The sequence below is a fragment of the Dipodomys spectabilis genome, unplaced genomic scaffold, assembly GCF_019054845.1.
Source record: "Dipodomys spectabilis isolate Male_0828 unplaced genomic scaffold, ASM1905484v1 ptg000138l, whole genome shotgun sequence".
NCBI lineage: Eukaryota > Metazoa > Chordata > Mammalia > Rodentia > Heteromyidae > Dipodomys > Dipodomys spectabilis.
The window spans coordinates 11954881-11977418 of NW_024870815.1; the positions used below are offsets into that span (position 1 = coordinate 11954881).

Below are 22538 nucleotides of genomic sequence, written 5' to 3' on the forward strand. Positions count from 1 at the left end.
CCTCTGAGGACAGCGAGTAGTGATTAGGATCCTGGATTTTGAAATAGATCTCAAGACTCAAACCTCAGTTTCCTCACTTACCTAGCTACTTCAGTACCTTAACATCTGCTTCCATAGTTTGGTTTCCTTAACTGCATACACAAATCATAACTGTCATCAGTAAGAAAATAAAAATAAAGATGCTTAAAATGGTGTCCAGCACATAAAAGTATCTCTACATTTTGATTATTTTTGTTATAATATTCCTCTGGTGGAGGCTTTTCCCAAGTTAACATAAAGGTAGATGTGCCAAAGTTGGGGACTGGAGGCTCACATCTATATCTTTGCTACTCAAGAGGTTAAAATCTGAGGATTGTAGTTTGAAACCAGTCAAGACAAGAAAGCCAAGAGACTCTTATCTCCAGTTAACCACCAGAAAACTGAAAGCAGAGCTGTGGCACAAAGTGGTAGAGCTCTAGCCTTGAGCAGAAAAAGCTCAGGGACAGTACCCAGGACTTGAGTTCAAGTCCCCTGACAGACAAAAAGTAAAGGTAAATATGCCAGACATTGCTTAAAATATCTACTTATTGTGGACTGTTGGAATTTAGTCCAACATGGAAGCATGTATTCCAATTACAGTGAGATAGCTTTTATGTAAATTTAATTCTATCTCCACATGAAGTAAAGAAACTCATTTATTGATTATGAAAAGAATTTGAATGTGTAGGTGTTCCTCTAGTTTTACTACTAGATAAAAAATAAAAATGCAAAGTATCAAAAAGGTCATTTAAAAATTACATTGATTGAAATTATATTTCTGGGTAGAAGGTCTATTTTCTTTTTTACATGGTTTATATTGTAAAAATACTGTACACAGGAGTTACAGTTACATGAGACAGTTTATGAGTACATTTCCTATCGAGCATTGTTGCCTCCTCCTTTGTTGTCTATTTTCAACTGTCAATCTTTTCCCCTCGCCCTAATCGCTCTGTTTCTGAGACATTAAATGTTTGTAGAAACATGCTTGCATTAGTCATGTCACTGATTTAAGAACATGTTTTAGTCATTACTATCTCTTGTTATTTGCCTTCAGTGAGCTCTCACATAATTAGGGCTGAACACACTACACTTTTAAAATTAAACCAAGCCTTTGGGAAAGGATCATGGAAATAGATGGCTAAAGGACACTCAGGCAATTAACAAGCATGATAAAGTTAAAAACTGAAGATAGAAAAGTAGGTTAGGAACTTTTTTCTCCTTCTCAAATATGGTTTACATAAAACACACCTGTTTTATTTGACATGGGAAAGAGAGACAGCAACACTTGACAGTTTTATCAATACCTAACTTGGCTTCTTTCCAGAGATTTTGTCTCTCTTAGGTGCACAATTTCTGGAATAACACTCCACAGGATTGATTTTTAAAACAAGCCTGAGTCCTTGTATGCAATCTGAAATCATAAATGTACTAATGAATCAATAAACATTAACCATACAATTTCTGTGGAGATAATTGTACCACAAGTAATTATTTTGTGAAAATCATCTTTAAAGCATTGGCTATGTGATGGTTTACAAAAAGAGAGAAACAGAGAAACAGTGAAAGACAGAAATAGACAAAGACACTGAGATTGGCAGAAAGACTGACTGAGAACTGTGTAGTAAAACAAATTCTAAATTTTAAGTGATGATGAAATATTATGGAACTGCAGTATCATTATGTCCCCTCGTGGTAGATCATTTCATGCTATTTTCTTAACAGCAATTTCCCACACTAATGATAGATGGTTGTATGCCTTATTCCTTTAATACACTAAGCATCCTATTTCATAAAATGCTATAATTTTACTTCATATTTTCTTGCATATAAAGCATACATAAATAAAAAATTAAGAAAATATTTATGAATAAATGAGTCTGTGGCTTCAAATGCATGTCTTTATTGTGGGTCACTATTTTTATATTTTTAATGTTCTATTATTATTATAAAGATGATGTACAGAGGGGTTGTTACTTTTTTGTTACATAAATATTAATCATTAAAGGAGAAGAAAGGACAATGGAAAGAAAATTTAATATCTATAAAACATTCGCCAAATGCCAGACATCTTTGGCATATTGTTTCATTATCAAAATATATTAATTTTATTGACATTATTTTTTCAACTTTTGTAGTTTATCTTCAAAGGAATTGAACATCTGTTTCAAAATACCAGTTAAAGGGAAGAAGGAGCAGGTTTTATTGTGCATCTTTGTTTCCACTACACTAACCAAAAACTGATACAATTTGCATCCTCCAGAAATTGGTAGCCACAAAATTTCCATCTTTCAGAAGAGGGAGAAAATTCACTTAAATCAAAAGTTAGTGAATTTGACCTTTCTGATCTTATGGGTTTTTTTTTGTTTTGTTTTTTGGGGGTCCGGTCATGGGGCCTGAACTCTGGGCTTGGGCGCTGTCCCTCAGCTCTTCAGCTCAAGGCTAGCACTCTACCACTTGAGCCATAGCACCACTTCCGGCTTTTTTCTTTTTGCTTATGTGGTGCTGAGGAATTGAATCCAGGGCCTCATGCATGCAAGGCAAGTGCTCTACCACTGAGCCATCTTCCCAGCCCCGATCTTATGTTTGAGACAGTTTTACAACATAAAGTCTCATTAAGCTGCTTTGCTCTGGTTTTATTAAAAGTTTGATGCAAATTCAAAGCAGATATGTGAGTGAAACAGACATGCAGTAATGATGTATTGTCCTTTCATTATAGTTTGATATTTCTTTTCCAAAATTAAAGCTTCTTCCTTTCCTCACCACTTCCTTTTTACTGTAGAGCAATAAAACAGATTTTAAAATATATAAAGTGAGTTACTATGAATTTAAAACTCATGAAATCACACTTAACACAAGACACAAACTTTGGGACCAACTCCAGAAACCATTCACCTGCTTAGCCTCCATAAAAGCCACCTTCTAAAATATCCACTTTGCTGAGGTTTCCGTGGCTGCTACTTTGAAATTTTCTTTAGCTCATTTTGACTATGCATCCCAACAAGTTTCGGTTACCAGAACATTCATTATGAAATTTATTTTATGTCTTCATCTGCAAATTTCCCCTCTTTATTAGGATTGAGGGCTTTTTCTTCTTATTTTGTTAAAGGCTCTAAATAGCAGATATATCCATTTTACCTCAGTAGATTTTACTGATCACATACCCAAGTACATGCAGTTCAACATGAGCAGCATCCTCGGTTTTCTTAGAAGCTGACACTAGAACCCAGAAGCCTAATTACAGTCAGATTCTTTCCCTTTGGAAAAACTACAAGTGATCAAGAATTTGTTCCTCAAAAAGATGTAATGCTTTTATTTGCTCTTGTTTGCTATTAGTGGCCACTGATGCTCAATATCTACATCTAGCAATAAATTATGTCTACAAATGTCACTAAATTATTTTAATGTAAGTTGAAATCATTTTATAGATATCCTATTTCTAATTATATTTTTAATTAATAAACTTTTGCAATATGAAGAGATTTCATTGTGATATTTCCATACAGTGAACTTTGAACAGATTCACATCTATCATCGAGTTCCATTCCACTTCTCCCTTTCCTGCATTTAGAAATAGTATTTGGTTGGTTCAATTGTGCTGTATTTACACATTCACACACACACACACACACACACACACACACACACACACACACACTTTTTCTTTTATTGGTTACAAATTGTTCAACATTGAATATCAAGTGCTGTATAAGTACTTCATTCCTTTTGCTTACCTATGCTTAAGGTAAGGAATAGGTATGTCTAAGCCTATAATCACTTTCACACCCATGTGAACCTAAGTTTAAATATCCAGCTGGTTTGATCTCACCAAAAGTCTCATCCTGTTTTGAAAGCCATCCTTGGCTTCTTTAAGAGGACTCCTGATTCTTCTTGCTATGACCTTAGTTGCCCTTGATAGCTTCCATACAGTCTGGCATGGCAAATTGTCCCAGAACTAAGAATACTCATTTCTCTTCTTCACATTAATGTTGACCACTTATTCTAACCCTATCCCAGTTCCAATTCTTTTTCCAACCAGTATCTATTTTTATATGGGAGACCCACCTGTTCCCAAGACTTTATGATGCCTTTTCTTACCACTGCTTCTTCCTTCCACATAGTAGTTCAACTACATAAATGTGGCAGGTTGTTGAAGGGGCTTTTCTTTCGATTTTTTTTTAGCTTTATGGGAATAACTTCACTGTAAAATATGTTCATGGATTGTTGCCCTTCTAAGTAGTTACACTGTACTTGTTGTATAGGAAAGTTACATATATTTTTTGATATATTTATCTTATAGGCAGTCATCTTATTGAACTTGGTGGTTGAATCTTTTTTCAGGTGGTTCATTGCATTTTTAAGGCAGGTAAAAATAGTATGCAAAATTAGACACATACATACATACATACAGATCAGCCTCTTCTCTCCCTAAGTGATGTCTACTAACCAGATTCTAACCTCAAAACCAGATAACTTTGGTGAAAAGAATTCTCTCTCATGGCAACATATCCACGATTCAGCTCAAGTTCTAAAACTGAAATTCAAGCAAAATGGTGTCCTTATATCTTCTTCCATACATCAATGTTTCATAGTGTTTCTATTTCTCCTTTTCAATATTAGCTAGCTCAGGAATCTTAATATGGTATTCAAAATACCATATTGGGAAACCACAATCTTCCTAAAACTATAGATAAATATTGTGAATATTTGTACTTTTTGTGATAAAGGCCCTACATCTTTAATTTAATTCTTGAAGTATTCTTTGACTTTGGAACTGTAATAGACACTAATGTAAAATATGTAACAATGACTAATAATAAAAACAACAATATTAGTAAACAGAACTGGGGGATTAACTACAATAAAACTAGCTATCACATTTCTCTATTTTACATAGAAGAAATGTATCTTCCTCCAGCTGTCTTTCCTAATTCATTTACATACTTAAATCAATCAAATTACCAAATGTATTACTAAGAACAAGACATTAAAAATATTTTTGAAGCAATGTATGACCTCATACAAAGAAATGATGCTTGTTCTTCCTATATACACTATGCATGTAACTTTTATATTTTAGCCTCTGCTTATTTCTCTGAAACAACTAAAAGAATATACTTTTAATACAATAAATTCTCTTGTTAAAACATAATAAAGCTAAAGTATTCTTCAGGGTGATAAGTAACATCTGTTCTAAAAATGATGTAAGAAATATTTTAATAGCCATTCTGCCAAATTTATAATATTTTTCAATTCTTAAAATATATATTTAAATAACAATTTTTAGACAACTGAATTTGACAATGAAAAGGAAAATGAAAGAATTTAGCACATATGATTCATTTTATTTGGCTCATATATAACATTTAACTGACTTACAATAAGATCCCAAATGCTCTAACTATTCCATTTTCTTATGGAAATGACAGTTAACAGGAAGAAACACATATAACTGAAGTCTATTAAACTTTTCCCTAAAATCTTAGGTTCCACACTGTCTCCATCTATACCACCTAAGAATACCAAATTGTTTTTTATGTTTTTTAAATTTTTTATTATTATTAATGTTTTTTATTGTGAAAATACCATACAGATGGGTTACATGGGCAAGGTAATGAGTACATGTCTTATCAAGCATTGTTGTTATATCTGGAAATTTTTGTAAGAAGAGAATACATTAAAATTTCTCAATGTAAATTGTCTCAGGTATAGACCTAGTTTACAAAGCACACATAAAACATGCCATCTGTTAGGGATCCTGGGATCCAGAATTCTATATAGTAGAAAGAAAACAGAAGCACAGACTGAATGACTTACTTCACATATGCATTTGCTTAAGAAGGTCTGAAGACTTTCAAAACATATACTTAATGAATGTTTTCTTAACTCAAATAGATAAGATATTCTGTTTGTTTTCCTTTATCATGATGACAAATAACAGTGAAGCAACATGAAGTGCACAGCATAAATTTAAGAATGACACACAATGGTTATAAACGCATAATGTATATAGAATTTATAGATAGAAAATACGTATTAGTCCAACAACACCATGAGAAACACAGTTTGCTTTCCTCAGTTTATAACTAATGAAATCAAGTCCCAGTCACTAGGATGTTAGACCTAGGACTCTCATAAAACTAGTAAATAACAGAAGTATATATAATATATGCAAGAAGTTCATATAATATATACCCATAGCCATTTGAAGTAAAATAGTATTGAATGGTCATAAGAATTTATGAACATTACGCTGGCATATCCATTAGTTTAACTACCCTAACGTTTCTTCTTATGTATTTATGGTAGTACTGAAGTTTGAACTCAGGGCCTCCTGCATGCAAAACAGGCCCTTTACCATTCAACCATGCTTCTAGTCCCTTTTTTGCTGGTTCTTTATGAAAAAGAGATCACATTTTTTTTTGCCCAAGTTCACACCCAACTGTGTTCCACCTACTTTAGGCTTTCCATCATTTATGGAGAGATGACAGGAACTTGCCACCACACTCAGATTTTCTCTACTGAGATTAAGTCTTTCATACTTTTCTGCCCAGGCTAGTCGAGAGCCCTGTTCCTCCAATCTTAGCCTAGCCATATAGCCTAGAATGACAAGCTTGAGCCCCTGGTGCCCAGCTTTCTTTCAGCCTTTTACTCATATTTCAAAAAGAAATGTATCTATCAACTTAATTATAGAGGGTGGGATTTTAGTATTCTTATGCCAGACAATCTACAATTTCTTCTGCATACTCAGAATGATAGGGCTAAGTGCTAGGTGCCGGTGGCTCACACCTGTAATCCTAGCTATTCAGGAGGCTGAGATCTGAGGATCACAATTCAAAGACAACCTGGGCAGGAAAGTCCTTGAGACTCTTATCTCCAATAAACCACTCAGAAACCCAGAAGTGGGCGCTGTGGCTCAAGTGGTAAAGCACTAGCCTAGAGCTGACGAGCTGAGGGACAGCGACCAGGCCCAGAGTTCAAGCCCCAAAAAGAGATGAGAGGGCTTAAATCTTTGCTTAAAACATTTGATCTGACTAGTACTGATTACTGAGTAAAGCAACACACAACTTTCTATACAACTTTAGATCTATCTAAGGATACTTGTTATTTGCTCCTATTCAATTATGTCCATTTTCTGGTTTTGTTCTCAGTCTACAATTCCCTCCAACAGATTATAACTTTATGAGTTGATCCTATATTTTGTAAGATTACTTACATGTTCCTTTCAAATTCTTTCTCTATTACATATATTAATTATATAACAAGGATTCGTCACTCCATCTGTTACTCTTTCTTATCCCCTTCCCAACTTTTTAAACATTTTGAATGAGTTTCATTTTCTGCATGCTTTTTTCCACTGAGACATAACTCCAGTCCTGTTTCACTGTTTATTTTTAATATAGGATCTTGCTTCCTACCTGGGCACAGTATGACAGCTAGGATAACAAGCAAGGAGCATCATGTTTGAGTCTCAGTTGTAAAGAGTGGGTCTCATAAATTTTTTCAAGTTCTTTCTTTTTAAGTTTATTTTTATTGTCAGGGTAAGGTAAAGAGAGGTTACAGTTCCATATGTTAAGTTAATGAGTACATTTCTTGTCCAACATTGTTACCCTCTCCCTGGTTTGTCTCCCACTTTTCCTCTTCTCCAACCCTCTCACACACCCCCCCCCTCGAGTTGTAATATTCTTTTCCAACATACCTGGCCTCAAACCTTAATTCTCCCAATCTCAGCCTCCAATGTAGTTAGGATTGGAGGAGGGAGCTACAGGTTCCCAGCTTCTACTTCTATTTGTTCTAATTCTGGAAAGTTCCCTAGACTACAATCTGCTAACTTATTCCAGCTAATTCCATCTTATTTAAAATCTTACTACTTTCATAACATATTATTCTTATTGTTCAGAGGATATTACACACAAGTACCTTCTTACAAAAGAAGGTTGTGCCTTCTTTTGTCCTCTTCAAAATACCTTCCTCTGGAGGCGGGTGGGGGAAGATGGGAAGGGATGGGAAGGGAAAACAAATAAAAAAATAAAAAATACCTTCCTCTGTCCTTTGGGCTCTGTTCTACTGTCTTAGTGTTGTTTTTTTGCATGAAGAAGACTGTTTCCACAATTCATAAATATGTCAATAGTTTATTTTCAATTCATGCTAAACAATATAATACAAAAAATAATTACCGCTTCTATGTAACATATATAAGGTCTTTGGCAGAGTGATTAGCTAATAAACAAGATAGTTTTTATTGGAAGGCATTAAAATGTCTCCCTACTTTCTACCTGGGGAGAACTGACCTGGCTCTAAGCATTTTAATGTCAGCCCTGAGACTTCTGCTATACTCACTGAGGAAACTCTTATTTGACCTGTCAGGTTGGCTTTTCTAAAAGTATCTCTTAAGTGTTACTTCCACATACCAAAATGTTCTGAAATTCAGTGAATGAAGGATTGTAGAATGTAGGATGTTTTTATCCACCATCTTTCTATTTCCCAAAATGTTTTAGGATATTTTATTCTGTGCTGTCTCCTTTTTCAGCAACTCTTTCATGTGTCTGAGTGATATTTGTCCTTTCCAATATTATTTTCAAATGATTATAAGAAGGAAGAAGGATAAATAATTATGCCTCCATAAAGGTTTAGAGTATTGTTTATACTTGTTGCCTTGTTTCTTACTGAAATGACAGCATTAATATTCAAAAAGAACTGAATTCCTGTCCCAGTTCTTACTATGTATGTCACTATGTTCATGCTACTTAACCTCTCTGCAGTTTTGCCTATTTGTTTATATATTTGGCAAGGAAATGTAATTCTTTGGTATTATATTCCAAGTAGCAGCTAGAAGAGGTTGCCAGGTATTGCTACAGGGGAAGAAAAAGCTTTGGCTGACTTCCTTTGCTTAATTAACCCTAAATTTAAATGTTTATAGCCCCTGATTGTTAACTCTTTGTTTATTCATTTAATAAATATTTGTGTGTGTGTGTGTGTGTGTGTTTATGCTGGTACTGGGATTTGAATTCAGGATCTCTGATTCTTGTTTGGCTTTTTCACTTAAGGCAGGAACTATGACTGGAACCACACTTCGACTTCCAGAAGTTAATTGGTGGATAACTGGAGTTAAGAGCCACAAAGACTTTTCTATCAAGGCTAGCTTCAATCTGTGATCCTCACACCTTAACCTCTTGAGTAGCTAGGATTACAGGTATGTAATCTATCAGCACCCAGCTCACTATTTTTTTTTAAATTTTTATCTTGACCTAGTAGGATCAATCCTAAGAGAAGTGAAAGTATATCTCTTCACAAAGCCTTGTACAAGAACATACACATCAGCAGTATTCATAGGGCTAAGAAGTAGAGATAAACCATGTATGCATCAATGATGGGTGGCTTATTCAGTTATGAATTCACTGCATTCCATTGTAGCAATAGTATTTACCAAAAAAGCATAAGGAACTGATACATGTTATAACATAGATGAACCTTGACAAAAAGCATGAGTAGGGTAAGATGTCAGTTACAAAAGACTAAACTATAATGATTCCAAAAATATTAAACATCTAGAATAAGTTTTAAAACAAATCACAAAGCTGGAGCTGAAGCACAGTTATAGTAGTGAGTGCTGGTCAGTATTAAATTCTTTCTTAGAGTGACAAAATGTTCTAAAATTGATGGTGGTGATGGTTATGCAATTATGTACATGAAAAGGAAACACTGAATATCACACTCAAATGGTTGAATTATATACCATATTAATTATATCTCAAAGAACATTACAATGCATCTAACAAGTTTGGCAGAAAAGTCTGTTATATGCATTTTTATTGGATTAGAATATAAAACAATAATGCTGATGGGTAGCAGGGTTTGAGTCCTACTGGAGGGGCACACAAGAGGCCTAGATAGAAAGCAAAATTGTCACTGGATCACAATGATGACCTGTATGGAAAGAGAAATATATGGTATTATAATGATTAACCTAAAATGTAACTGATGAACAGAAACTACTATGTGGAATGATGAAAAGTGAAAGGAGAAAAGGTAGGGTCACATCAAAAACTCTCTGGTTCAGGAAAAACTTAGTTTGTTCTGAAGTCTTACTTGTGTAAGAATAACACAGTGCTGGGCAGGGCGTTGGTGGCTCACACCTGTAATCTTAGCTACTCAAGAGGCTGAGATCTGTGGATCGCAGTTCAACGCCAGACCAGGCAGGAAAGTCCTTGAGACTCTTATCTCCAATAAACCACCGGAAAACCAGAAGTGGCACTGTGGCTTAAATGGTAGAGCGCTAGCCTTGAGCTGATGAGCTCAGAGATAGCACCAAGGCCCAGAGTTCAAGTCTCACGACCGACAGAAAATAAAAGGAATAACACAGTGTTAGAGCGAGTGTGTCAGGGGAGGAATGGAATATGTTGTTTATATAGAGTGTAACTCATGGAAATTTTGTCAAATATGTTCTGAGAATAATGGGCAGCTATCGAAGACTTTAAAGAAGCATAATATTATTAGGTTTTAAGATCGCATTTGTCATTCTATGATGATAGGAATGGAGGACAATTTAGACTTTCTACCTGTGCATTATCTTAATAGAAATGTCAACCACTAAGAACCTACGTCATTTTTGTCATTTTAAGAACTGTCTTAATATATGTCAGTATTAATTGTAAAATCAATATGTATAGTATCGCAAAATGTCCATTCCAGAAACTTTAGTCAGAATATAATAAAAATCTAATGCATAAAGATGATTACTACTTATGATATATTGGGAAAAATTATAAAATTGACAAATTCTAAGAATAAAATCTAAAAAATCAGCCAATTAATTTAACATAATAAATAGGTGCTAACTACAGGTATGTATCATGAGTTTTGTTAGTTCTTTATAATTATAGTTAAAGTCCTGAAAATGAACTCAGACTTACACAAATAAGATGGCTCACACCTCACACCTGGAATGGTAGGCTACTCAGGAGGCTGAGATTGGAAGCAGGGAAGTCCATAAAATTCTTACATCCAATTAACCACCAAAGAGCAGGAAGTAGGGTTGTGGCTTATATTGTGATCGCCTTGAGCAAACAAAAAGCTCAAGCAAAGTTCCCAGACTCTGAGTTCAAGTACCAAAATAGAAACAAAAAAATTGTCTAACTATAAATTCAGATTATGTGTAATTTTGCTTCTTTGCTTTAAGTGAGTGTTCAATTACAATGAGAAAATTGAACAATAATCTGAAGAGTCAAGGAATCAATTTTGTCAGCAAATAAAATTGGCAAAAGTTATCTGATAAAAGCTTAACTTTTAAAAGACAGCTTCTCTATATCTTCACAAAATTTTATGTCCATAGTCCATAATTTTATGACCATAATTTCTATAACACATGAAACATCTACACACACAGAATGAAAGAGAGTCAGAGAAAGAGACAGAGAGACAGAGACAAAGAGAGACTAGAATTTAAATATCTGTTTTGCAAAAACAGAACAAAAAAAATTTCCAAGATGTATCAAGAAGTTGTGATTTTTTTCTGGAAAACTAATGGCAGGTTATGGATCAAAATGCTTTTATATGAAAAGTATATTTAGAAGAAACTTACTTAGGATCAGTGCAAATACTGGTTTTTCCTGTGTGTGTGTGTCAGCCAAATTCATAGTTTGCCATTCTTCACATACAATGCTAAAAACAAACATTTATCACAGACCCTGAAAATATCCAGTATTACTCATGCAGCTAATAATCTCCTATAATTTTTACAGTACTTATAAGAGACTATTTGAAAGTCTTCATCCTAAGTGTCCTAAGTATCTCCACCTTAAAAATCTACCTGCAAGCAACAAAAGCATGTTATCTGTGAAATGCAAAAATAACAGAACCATCTTGTTAGATGGTCACCTGGAAATATCATCAAGTGTCTTTTGTTGTCTGCATGTGCACATTGGGGCTGAGGTTCATTGAATGAAATAATGTTAGAATTTCAGATACTATCTAAATGGGTTTATTGCTCATGCTACTCTGCTTTGTGGTTTTGTTAATCAAGCAGATCATATTGAATTCAACGTATTTAATTGACCCTATGATATAACTAGTAATGTACTTATCCAATGCCTTAAATTTCTTTCATTAATCAACAAATGCACAGTTACATGTTCATATATCCAAACAACTGATACCATGAGACCACAGGATCTCAATTTATAACAACTCTTCAAAAGTAAGCTAAATGGGAAATTTACTCAAGAAAAAAAAAAAAAAACTTGTGGTCAAAAGCAATTAAATAGTGATTCATTTGCTAAACTTCCATTTTGTAACTTACATATAGCAAGAAAAGGTAACTGAATATACCTTCAAATCTTTCAGACAGTTTCACTTTAATTGGGTTTACCATTTGCTGGTGCCAATAAGAAAAACCTTAATTAAATGTTAAGATATAAAAAGACTCACTTAACATAGAAAAGAAAACGAATCCTTATGGTTTATTTTGGCTGTGTTAATGTGGACCACAAAAGATGCACTGTTGGGAGAGTACAAAATTCATCCAAAAGACAATATAACACTTGGCTAATTAGACCGTAAACCCCAGAAGGTTGAACTGTTTCCTTGTGAGAGGCTCCTGGAAACAAATGATCTCTCTATGACAAACTATACATTATAAGCAAAGCCTCCTCTCCCAAGTGAGCACAGGAATGACCTCTGACTCAGTACAATTGGATGCAATCCCAGGCAGAGATGAAAGGCAGGAATGGCAAAATCTTCAGGAAGTGACTCCCTTCACTAATCCCCAGAGTCCTTCAGTACTTGTGAGCTTTTCACACAGTCACAAAAATGATGAAGTGAACTGGAGGAAATAAAAAATCAAGATACAAAACCCATGTCCCCATAGGGTAAGGTGTCATCTAGCATCTAGAGAAGATAGTTGCATTATTCTTTAAGAGCCCCGGTGTAAGCATGATCCAACAAAAGAATATCAAATCCTAAAATGGACAACATCCTGAATGATAACTTTTTCCAAGGTAAATTACTCGCACAGTAAACATCATACATGGGGCAGAGGAGGTAGCTTAGTTGGAGAACACTACCCTAGCATGCATAAGGTACCGGATTCAAGGATCCCCAGCATTACACACACACACACACACACACACACACACACACACACACACAAATGTACATATGCAGGCATGCATGCGTGTTTGCACATACACACAGATGTACACAGATTCCACTCACAAAAGAACTCTAAATATTCTTCCAATCCATTTAAATAATTGTAACCCTGAATTGGCTGTAAAAAGCCCAGTATTTAGCCATGTAATGTCTTGATTAAATGAAAGAAAAGTAAATTTTGACTAATTAATATATAATCACTACTAGTAACCTCAAAATATTCATACTTAACCTTGAAAATAAATGTGTAGTATTCACATGAAATCCAATATGACTGAGGCCTAGCCTTCAAGAACCATAGACTTCTGCAATTTTTTAAAATACTATTTATATTTTCCATGGACTAGAAAATAGCATATGATATTATAAACATAGACATTCTTTTTACTAAGTTCTCTCCTTTCCACCTAATTATTTCACATAATAGCAATATTACTGAAGTGTTCTTAAATCCCCGAAGGTTTTAAACATCATCTTCTCCTAAGAAGGAAGGGAAATGCAGTGCTTCTGCCCTACTTACACCAGTTAGGAGAAAAGTACCTGCCAGACACAGAATAGCACTGTTTGGCTCTGGCTGGTAAAAGAAGCCCTAGCTAGCATGTAGGGACACTCAGTAGAAGACTAGCCCTGCCCCTAGAGGGAAATAGAAAGGAACGAGCCTTAGAAATATTTTGAAAAGAGAAACTAGAACATTAACCACAAGTCCTGGAGAAAAGGGTTGTCCAGAACTCACCAGTGTAGGTGTGAGCAACAAACACAGAAAAAAAAAATCTTTCAGGCAAAGGCTCATGAAAGTGTCAAGGAGTCGGTGCATCTACCCCCCTGCTATGTCTGTTAAATGACTGGCAAACTTAAATTTAGCATTTTAGAAATGGTAGTAAAGTATGTCCCTTAAAGTATTTTCTAGAGAGAGCTGAGTTGATCATCATTCTATGCAACTCTAGTATTTGTTTAAGATTGCACACACACTGACTAACCTCTAGGGGGGAAAATGTACTGTTAGGCTTTTGTCTTAGTTTTGCTTTATTTTATACTACATTATCTATTTTATACTACATTATCATATAGATCTGGGAAAAAACCTTATGTCAAAACAGAAATCACATATTTATGAAATATTAAGATAGAAATATCTTCTGAAAGCAAATAAGTACATGATAACTTCTTTAGTTGGTTATTTTAGAAAAGCCGCTATAATTACAACACTGTATTCTGATTTCTGGAAGACGGTCCTGTATTTTTATCCAGGATGTGCGGAAACATTTAATTTTTAGATATAGGCCATTACTTTGAAAAGTGCCCTCTTTAAACATGGTTCAAGAAATAAAAGCATTGACGTCAATCATTTACATGAGTGTAAAATTAAGTATTTTATTTGCATATCACTCTTGAGTGCCATATATTTCTGTACATATCAATCTCATTTGGTGATTAAGACTGAACACTTTCATCATGAAATTGTTTTCTTTTCAAAAATAAAAATCAATGAAAATCCATAATAGGAGTTGCGCCATACCTCATGAGGGACTGAACAAAGGATGGTATTCTTCTACACTTGATTGCAACCTTTAAATTTTTAAAGAGCTTAACAATCGAATTTGCCTTAGAGAAAGGCCATTTGTAAGTTGGCCTGAGCATCTTCCTAGTGAAGGAAGCATGCTTGATCATTTAGTAGGTTCTTCTAGCATGCACTCTCTTTCGATCAGACTCAGCTTTTCTAAGTCTTCCGTTAGACTTCCCTGTGTGTGCGAAGAGGTGTCTTAATATTGAATCCTTCCTAATATCCGTCTATGAGTAAATCATAAGGGGCTACTGACCACAACTACCTGAGAAAGCCCGAAGGGAGGGCCTCCGGAGGGTTGCCGGACAGGACTACAGGTTTCCCACACTAAGAACGTTCAGAACACTGGACAGTTCCTCCCAAGGCCGACCGCGAAGGCAATCGCTCTTGGTTTGGAAGCACAGCTCAAAGTAAGACTGCTCTCGGCTGCTGTACGTGTCGGCGGCAGTATAGGAGTCTGCTCGTGCGCTGGGGGCGCACAGCCACTCCTTCAGGTGAACCTTTCGCTTTGGGGAACAAGTTCAGCTCGCGATACAATAAATAATCAAATGATCAAATACATTCCCCCGAGTCAGTAGCTGGGGATTGTGAACGAGGGGCCCGGTGCCGCAGCACTGAGAGCCGACACAACGACTAAGAGGATCGGCTTTGCGACCTTCCTTCGACCATCTCTGCCTAGGCTCCGAACCGGGCTGAGCACGGACTGAGCGCTCCACATCCCACCGGGGAACGTCCTGACGTCTGGATCGGCGAGGCTGGAGTTCTGGCAGCAGCCGCCAAGCCAGGCGTGGAGGCGCACCTACGGATCTACAGATCCGGAGCCCCGCGGGAGCCTTGTAGTCAAGGTCAAGCGCCGGCGCCGCCGCCTGTCGTTCGGGAAGGGACTCGGAAGAACGCCCCCCCCCCGCCCCCGTTCCCTCCCCGTCCCTGGTTCGGGAACTCGGGGCTTCCTGTCATGCTCTTGGCCAGCCAGGCAGCCAGGCAGCGCAGGCTCTCCACCCAGACCACCAGCCGGACCACCAGCCACGGGACCCCAGCGCCGGAGGAGCCCTCCTCCGCCCGCCAGCCACGAAGGGAAGGGCGGCGGGGCCCTGTGGCAGGTGCCCAAAGCCTGAGAACCACAGATGGACGCTCCCCTCGGGGTGGCGGGACCTGGGGGGGTCCCTGTGAGCCCCCCACTTAGCCCGCCGCCTCGGGACCCCCAGAAGCGTCTCCTCCACCGCCCCCCACCCCCTCGAGGAGGGGAGCAGCGCCGCTTGGGACGGTGTGTCTGCCCTCTCCCGGCCTCTCACGCCGAGTAAAAGTTTCCAGGATACAACTTAGCGCCCTCTCCTCGGGGAGGGCGGCGGCGGGGGGGTCACCCTTCCCCAATCGTTCCCCCAAAGTTCTCAGGCGAAGCCAGGGGACGCCTCCCCCCCCCCCCGCGCCCACCACCCCCGGGGCTCGAGGGCGCGGCCCGGCTCACCTGAAGTCGCTGTACGGGTGGATGATCCAGAAGCCTGCAGTTTTAACCCTTTCCTGCTCCTTCTCCACCGCCTTCTGGCTCCCGAACATGCGGAGGGAGAATTTGTTGACGCCGGGCTGCAGCATGGAGGTGAACTGGCGCTGCATGAAGCCGTACTGCCGCCGGGGCCCGTCGGCGTCCTCGAGGCTGCCCGCCGGCTCCTCGGCGCCCGCGCCGCCGTCCACCTTGAAGCACACCGAGTTGGCGTGCTCCTTGGCGCCCGCGCCGCCGCCGCCGCTCCCCGGCGGGGTCCCCCGGCGCGGCTGCTCGGCCGCCGCCGCCGCCGCCGGCCCCGAGCCCGTCGCGGGCGCCTTGGCGGGGAAGACGCTGTGCCCATCGTCCCGGCTGTTGGACGACGAGTTGGGTTTGCCGCCTCCTTCCATGCCCGGAGGACGCGGCCGGCGGCGACGGCGCGGGCTCCAGACTCGCCGGCCGCCCGGCGCCGGGAACCACACGGAGCCGAGGGGATCGGGGGAGCCCGAGCCGGCTGCCCGCGAGCCCGGGTGCCCGTCGCGGCGGCCCCGGCAGCGGCGGCAGCAGCGGCGGCGGCGGCGGCTGCTGCTGCTGTGGCTTCCCGCCCGCCCGCGCCGCTGCTCGGCCGCGCGTCTGGCTCCCGCCGCCGCCGCTGCCCGGAGAGGCTGTGCTCTGGGCTCCGCCGCGCCTGGCGCTGAGGCTGAGAGGCTGAGGCTGCCGGAGCGGGGCGCGGCGCGGCGAGGCGAGGCGGAGAGGCGAGGCGAGGCGAGGCGAGGCGAGGCTCAGCGCAGCCCCGCGCAGCCCGCGCCGCCAGCGCCGCCCCGCGGCTGCCCTCTGCCGGCCGAAGACGGCGCGTCCCCGCCCGCGTGCCGCACGCGCTCTTCTGACACTTGCTCCACTTCGGCCCAGACTGACATTGAACCCGGGGGGGGGGGGGGCCTTGGGCACGCTTATTTATACGCGTGGTGAGACACTCGCTCGGCACCTGTGTGCAGAAACGGGGGTGGGGGGAGGGGAAGAGAGGGACGAGAGAAGGAGGGAGGGAGGGAAGGAGGGAGGAGGGGAGTGAAAGAGAGACACGGAGAGAGGGATGAGCCTAAGCGAGCCAGCGAGTTGCCTTCAGACACCCTCCAACCCGCGGAGACGTCGTCTGGACGCCTGTTTGAATGTCACAGATGGAGAAAAGGGGGACAGGCTCACCCTCCATGCTGAACACCATCTGAACGCGAGAAAGCAACGCTTGACAGTGGAAAACACAAGTGTTAGGAATAGCTCTGCGTGTGTGCGTGCGCGTGTGCGCGTATGTGTAAGGAGAGAGAGAAGACACGCACGCTGAGCGTGCTGAAAAGAAATAGGCAGGGTGAGAGCAACTAGATCTTTGTAACCCTGGGTAATCAGCTGCTCCTTGGGGCTTTTCAGATTAAGGCTCAGCACCTAGGGACAGGCTGCTGACCTCCTTCCATTATCCTTGTTTATTCTCCTCCTTAAGCGGAGGAGCGGATTTCAATCTTGCCAACGGGCCGCTCACATCAACACTCATGTCAGCAGGTGGGGATGGGGGGGAGATGAGAAGGCTTCCCCCTGAACTGACCTATCTTTTTCCAGATTAGTTATATAATCAATTAAACCGACAAAGTGGCAGGTGTGCTGGTCAGCCTTCATTGACACATGATAGGAAGTGGAGAGGAATGCAATCATCATTTGGGAGAGGCGTCCTCTCCAGGAGATCTTACAACAGGCCACTGCTGCTGAGGAGAGCAGTTTCAGCTTCCCCTTCCTCCATCGGCACCTCCCGAACCCAGTGGATTAGCTGAAAGAAGCAGAATGTGCTGCCAGCCTCACCAGTCACACAGCAGGGCAGCTCAGGAGTCTGAAGAGCTCCAAGTCTCATCAATGTCCCAACACATCTGTTTCAGATACAAGCATGGCCTCGCCACCCAGGGAAATCCTGCCCCGGCCAAGGCCCCAGTCCTCTGCTTTCCTGACAGCTGTAGGCATGCTTTCTGGGTAGGGGGGACAGGCAGTTCAGGGTGGGAATGGTCAGCAACCTGAAACATGGCAATCAAGATATTCTAAAGATAGTAATAAATCAGGCAAAGGGGAAGGCAGCCAGAGAACCGAATGGATGTGTCCATGAGGGGATTGAGAGCGGCTGAGAACAGGGCAGAGAGAAGCAGAAACAAGTCTGTTAAACCAAGACTTCCTTTACCTCACTGGTTACCATAGCCTGAAGTTACAGCTCCTTTCGAAGTGGGCTATGTCCTGAGTTAAACATCATCTGTTCTCAGCAGCTAATCGAAATCTAGAAGCCCAAGATAAAGTCTAGATGACAAAACATGAAGGGAAAGAAACTGGGAGCCTATGCATCAGAAAGAGCTCTGATCTCCAAAGGTATAGAGACCTTGGAAATTCAAGAGGTCAGGTGAGGATGCCAACAGCAGAAAGAGAACACAGGAATGAATATCAACAAGCATTGCCTAAAGCACACTTCTGCCTCCAAAAACCCCAAATAGGAAAAGATTTCTCTACCTCTCTTCCACTCTACAAGCTTCCCCAACCCCTCTGTTTTCAGTCATGAGTGTGAAATGTATATTTTAACATAACTCTCAAATTTTAAAATAATGCAAAGCTATACGGTGTAAAAATGTTATGCTAAGATTAAGTTTCTTTCTGTCTTTCTTCCTTCCTTTCAAACCAATTCATTTTGTTCTTCAAGCTTAACCATGATCATGACCAGGTAGTTATTTTATTCCATTTCACTGTGTTTCAGTGTCTGTACCAAATATGCTAAGAGTACTGAAAAACAGGATTGCAAAATAAAACTAAGAAATGTCTTCAAAGGACCACAATTCATTAATTGTTCTAAGTATAGCTTTTAAGGGCATATTTTCTTCATTAGAAAACTCAAAACTACATTATTTTTAAAATCTAAAAATGTAGCCGGGCGCTGGTGGCTCATGCCTGTAATCCTAGCTACTCAGGAGGCTGAGATCTGAGGATCGCGGTTCAAAGCCAGCCCAGGCAGGAAAGACCTTGAGACTCCTATCTCCAATAAACCACCAGAAACCCGGAAGTGGCGCTGTAGCTCAAGTGGTAGAGTGCTCACCTTGAGCTGAAGAGCTGAGGGACAGTGCCCAGGCCCAGAGTTCAAGACTCACGACTGACAAAAAAAAAAAAAATCTAAAAATGTATGTATTGTATCCATTTGTTGATTAAATGTTGTCAGCCATATAAAAAGTCAAGTTCATCACTTCATGTTCCTGACTGGTTAGTATGTGGAGTTTCATGAACAGCTTCCCTAAGAAAGGGAAACTTGCTGAAAATTAGGGTAATTAAACAATGAAAGCGATGATGGGCAAATAAAGAATGAAAAGATCATAGACAATGAGCATATTTCTATGTCTTTTCATCAGTAAACTGCCTTAGACTAAAGTCTACTGAACTAAGTGAGGATGTTTCCTTCAACATCATCCTAGAAACAAGACTACCACCATGTTTGATGTATTAATTAGATTTCCATGTCAAAATGCCTTGTATTTTAAAGGAATCTGGTTTCTAAGAAGTTGGAAGCAAATATCAATTATGAATTTATTTCAAGAGAATGTCTCATCAAGAAGTGTAATGACTGTGACTGCTATTTAGCATACACAAGAATTGTACATCTTCTAAAATGTTCCCTGTCTCCTTTAATACTCTGCTTAAGATCAAATTGCAGACAGCAGCAGAAGATTAATATGAATCTAAAATAAAATCTCCATGCAGCAGATGCAAGCACATGTGAAATGAGACAAAAAAGATAGATGGGTGACTTGAAATTTGACAGCTTATTGAAAAACTCCCAGTGGAACTTAGAGGTTTAAGGGATAAAATGGTTCAGCTTTCCTCTTAGGATAGAGGAGTATGTTGAAACACATATTTCATATGTAAAGACATAAAGTTAGGAGATCTGTCTTCATTAAAGAAGTAATGGTAAAGAACAGTGAAAAATAGCTTGAAAAATGTAGCCTCAGAGCCCATCTATGCATCTTGTGAACAGGCAAATTTCATGATTTGGAAAGTAACTGCTAACATAAGGCTAATTCTGAAACACTAGGCCTATCCAAATCAGAATAAGATACTTAGATCCAGCATTTTTGTAATACCTGATATGTTAAATTGATAATATCATCTTCCCCCTTTCCCTAAAGAAACACCATCATCACAAGTAATAGAATTTGGAAAGTTTTGTTATTTGCTTTGTACACCTGTTACTATTTCCATAAACATCAGCAGCAACTATAAGGATGTCATAATGATTCCTTCACAATCACAGCTAACAGTGAAAACAACACAATAATAAACGTAGTCTAAAACACATCAATGTTTTAAGTAAACAAACAGATACATTTGAATAAGTTAGATTATACTGCTCATGCATAATGAACAGATTTGTTATTATAAAGGTGGTAATTCTAAATTGAATTGTAAGTTTAGAGGAAAATTGGATGCCTTGTATTATTTTTCCTTGTACAACAAACAAGACAAAATGAGTTTTTTAGGTTCATTTGAGACAATTACAATGATGTAACTATGCCTGTGTAGGAAAATCATGGTCTGATGCCAGTTGGGAAAAAAGCATGAGATGCTATCTGAAACAAAACCAAAGCAAAAAAGTGTTCGGAGGCATAGCTCAAGCAGGCTTGAGGCCCTGATTTCAAACCTGAACATGAAAAAAAAGTTTCATTTGGCTTAATAGGCTATCTTAGTAAATTATAATTTAAAAATTAAACTAGGTGTTTGAGTTACATAAGATAGTACTGAACACAGAACAGACTGAAGTAGCATAAACCAGAACAGACTCAACAATTAGCAACAACTTAAAGATGCTATTTCAAATTAACAAAGTAAGGATTTGTTGAGCAAGGAATTGTACTACATGGGTGCTTCTCAAAGTGAATTTAGTATGATTTAGTATTACAATGCAAATATTAAAGCCAGGATAGATAAAAATGTACATAAATGTTAGTAAACGTAAAAGCTAGGAAGTACTTCCAAGTCATGATAGCAAAAGAAATTAGAAACCATAAACAGCAATATATATAAGTATAAATGTATCTATGTATAGACATATATGTACTATATAAGAGCATCTATGTACAATATGTATATATATATACATATGTATATATATTTATATGCACAAACAGGTTCCACATGTATGTATATATGTGTGTATGTACATATAAGTACATAAAGACAAATATCAAAAGGAAAATTTCAAGGTATATAAAAATGATCTTTAACATATAAAGAGCTATTTACATGTTTAATACTCTTTATGAAATAGTTACATATATATTTCATGTATATAAATTTTATTACCAAACAATTTGCTTTTGCAGGTGTAATATGAAAAGCTGTTAATAGATTGAGGTCTTAAGTAAGAAGGGTTTTAGGTAAATAAAAGGCAATTATTCCATAATAAAGGAGCCAGGTATCAGAGATTCATCCTAGAATATTTAATAAAAACATAATAATATATAACATCAGATAGTATCAAACTATTTCAATTTGAAACAATAATTTTAACTCAAAATGTGTAAAGAAAATAATAATGTTGGGGCTTCGAAGTTGACTCAGTGGTAGAGCGCTTGCCTTGCATGCCTGAGGTCCTGGGTTCGATTCCTCAGCACCACATAAGCAAAAAGAAAAAAGCCGGAAGTGGCGCTGTGGCTCAAGTGGTAGGGCGCTAGCCTTGAGCTGAAGAGCTGAGGGACAGTGCTCAGATCCAGAGTTCAGACCCCACAACTGGACCAAAATAAAAAAGAAAGAAAATAATAATTTCAAGACAGTATAGGTGTTTATGTATGTTATACACATAAATATATAAAGCACATTGTTTGACAAATTCCTGTTATTCTTTTGTGTGTGTTGTGTTAGGCATAAAACCCAGGGCTCAGACCTGCTGGGCATGCACTCTGCTATGGGACCACATCTCATTCTTCCTCTGCTGGTCCAGTTTTGATTATAAAACAGTAAGTAATTCATATTTTTTCACAAAACCTTTACCTAGAGTGAAATTATAAAATACAATTGAAAATTTTCCCTCAACTTTTGTTAACAGCAACTGTATATTTGGAATATATAGATTTTTACTGTACATTAATATATATGATATTCACCCATAAAATTCAACATCACCTTTACTATGACCATTTGTGTTTTTTACCTATTTTGCTGTGGTAAGTAATGTAATTAATATCCCTTCACACCTATGTACATAAGATAATAAACCAGGAGAGAAATATAAGAAGAAAAAAGATAACTAAATCAAATTTATGGATATATTTACTTTTG

General features: G+C 38.9%; 1 protein-coding gene across 1 annotated transcript in view; it reads right to left on the minus strand.

Annotated features, from left to right (window-relative positions):
- Hcn1 (hyperpolarization activated cyclic nucleotide gated potassium channel 1) overlaps positions 1–16612 on the minus strand; it is a 285847-nt gene extending 269235 nt beyond the window's left edge. The window contains 1 exon segment of the mRNA XM_042690598.1: positions 16191–16612. Within this exon segment, the coding sequence (XP_042546532.1) occupies positions 16191–16612 (422 nt within the window).
- Positions 16613–22538: the final 5926 nt, after the last annotated feature.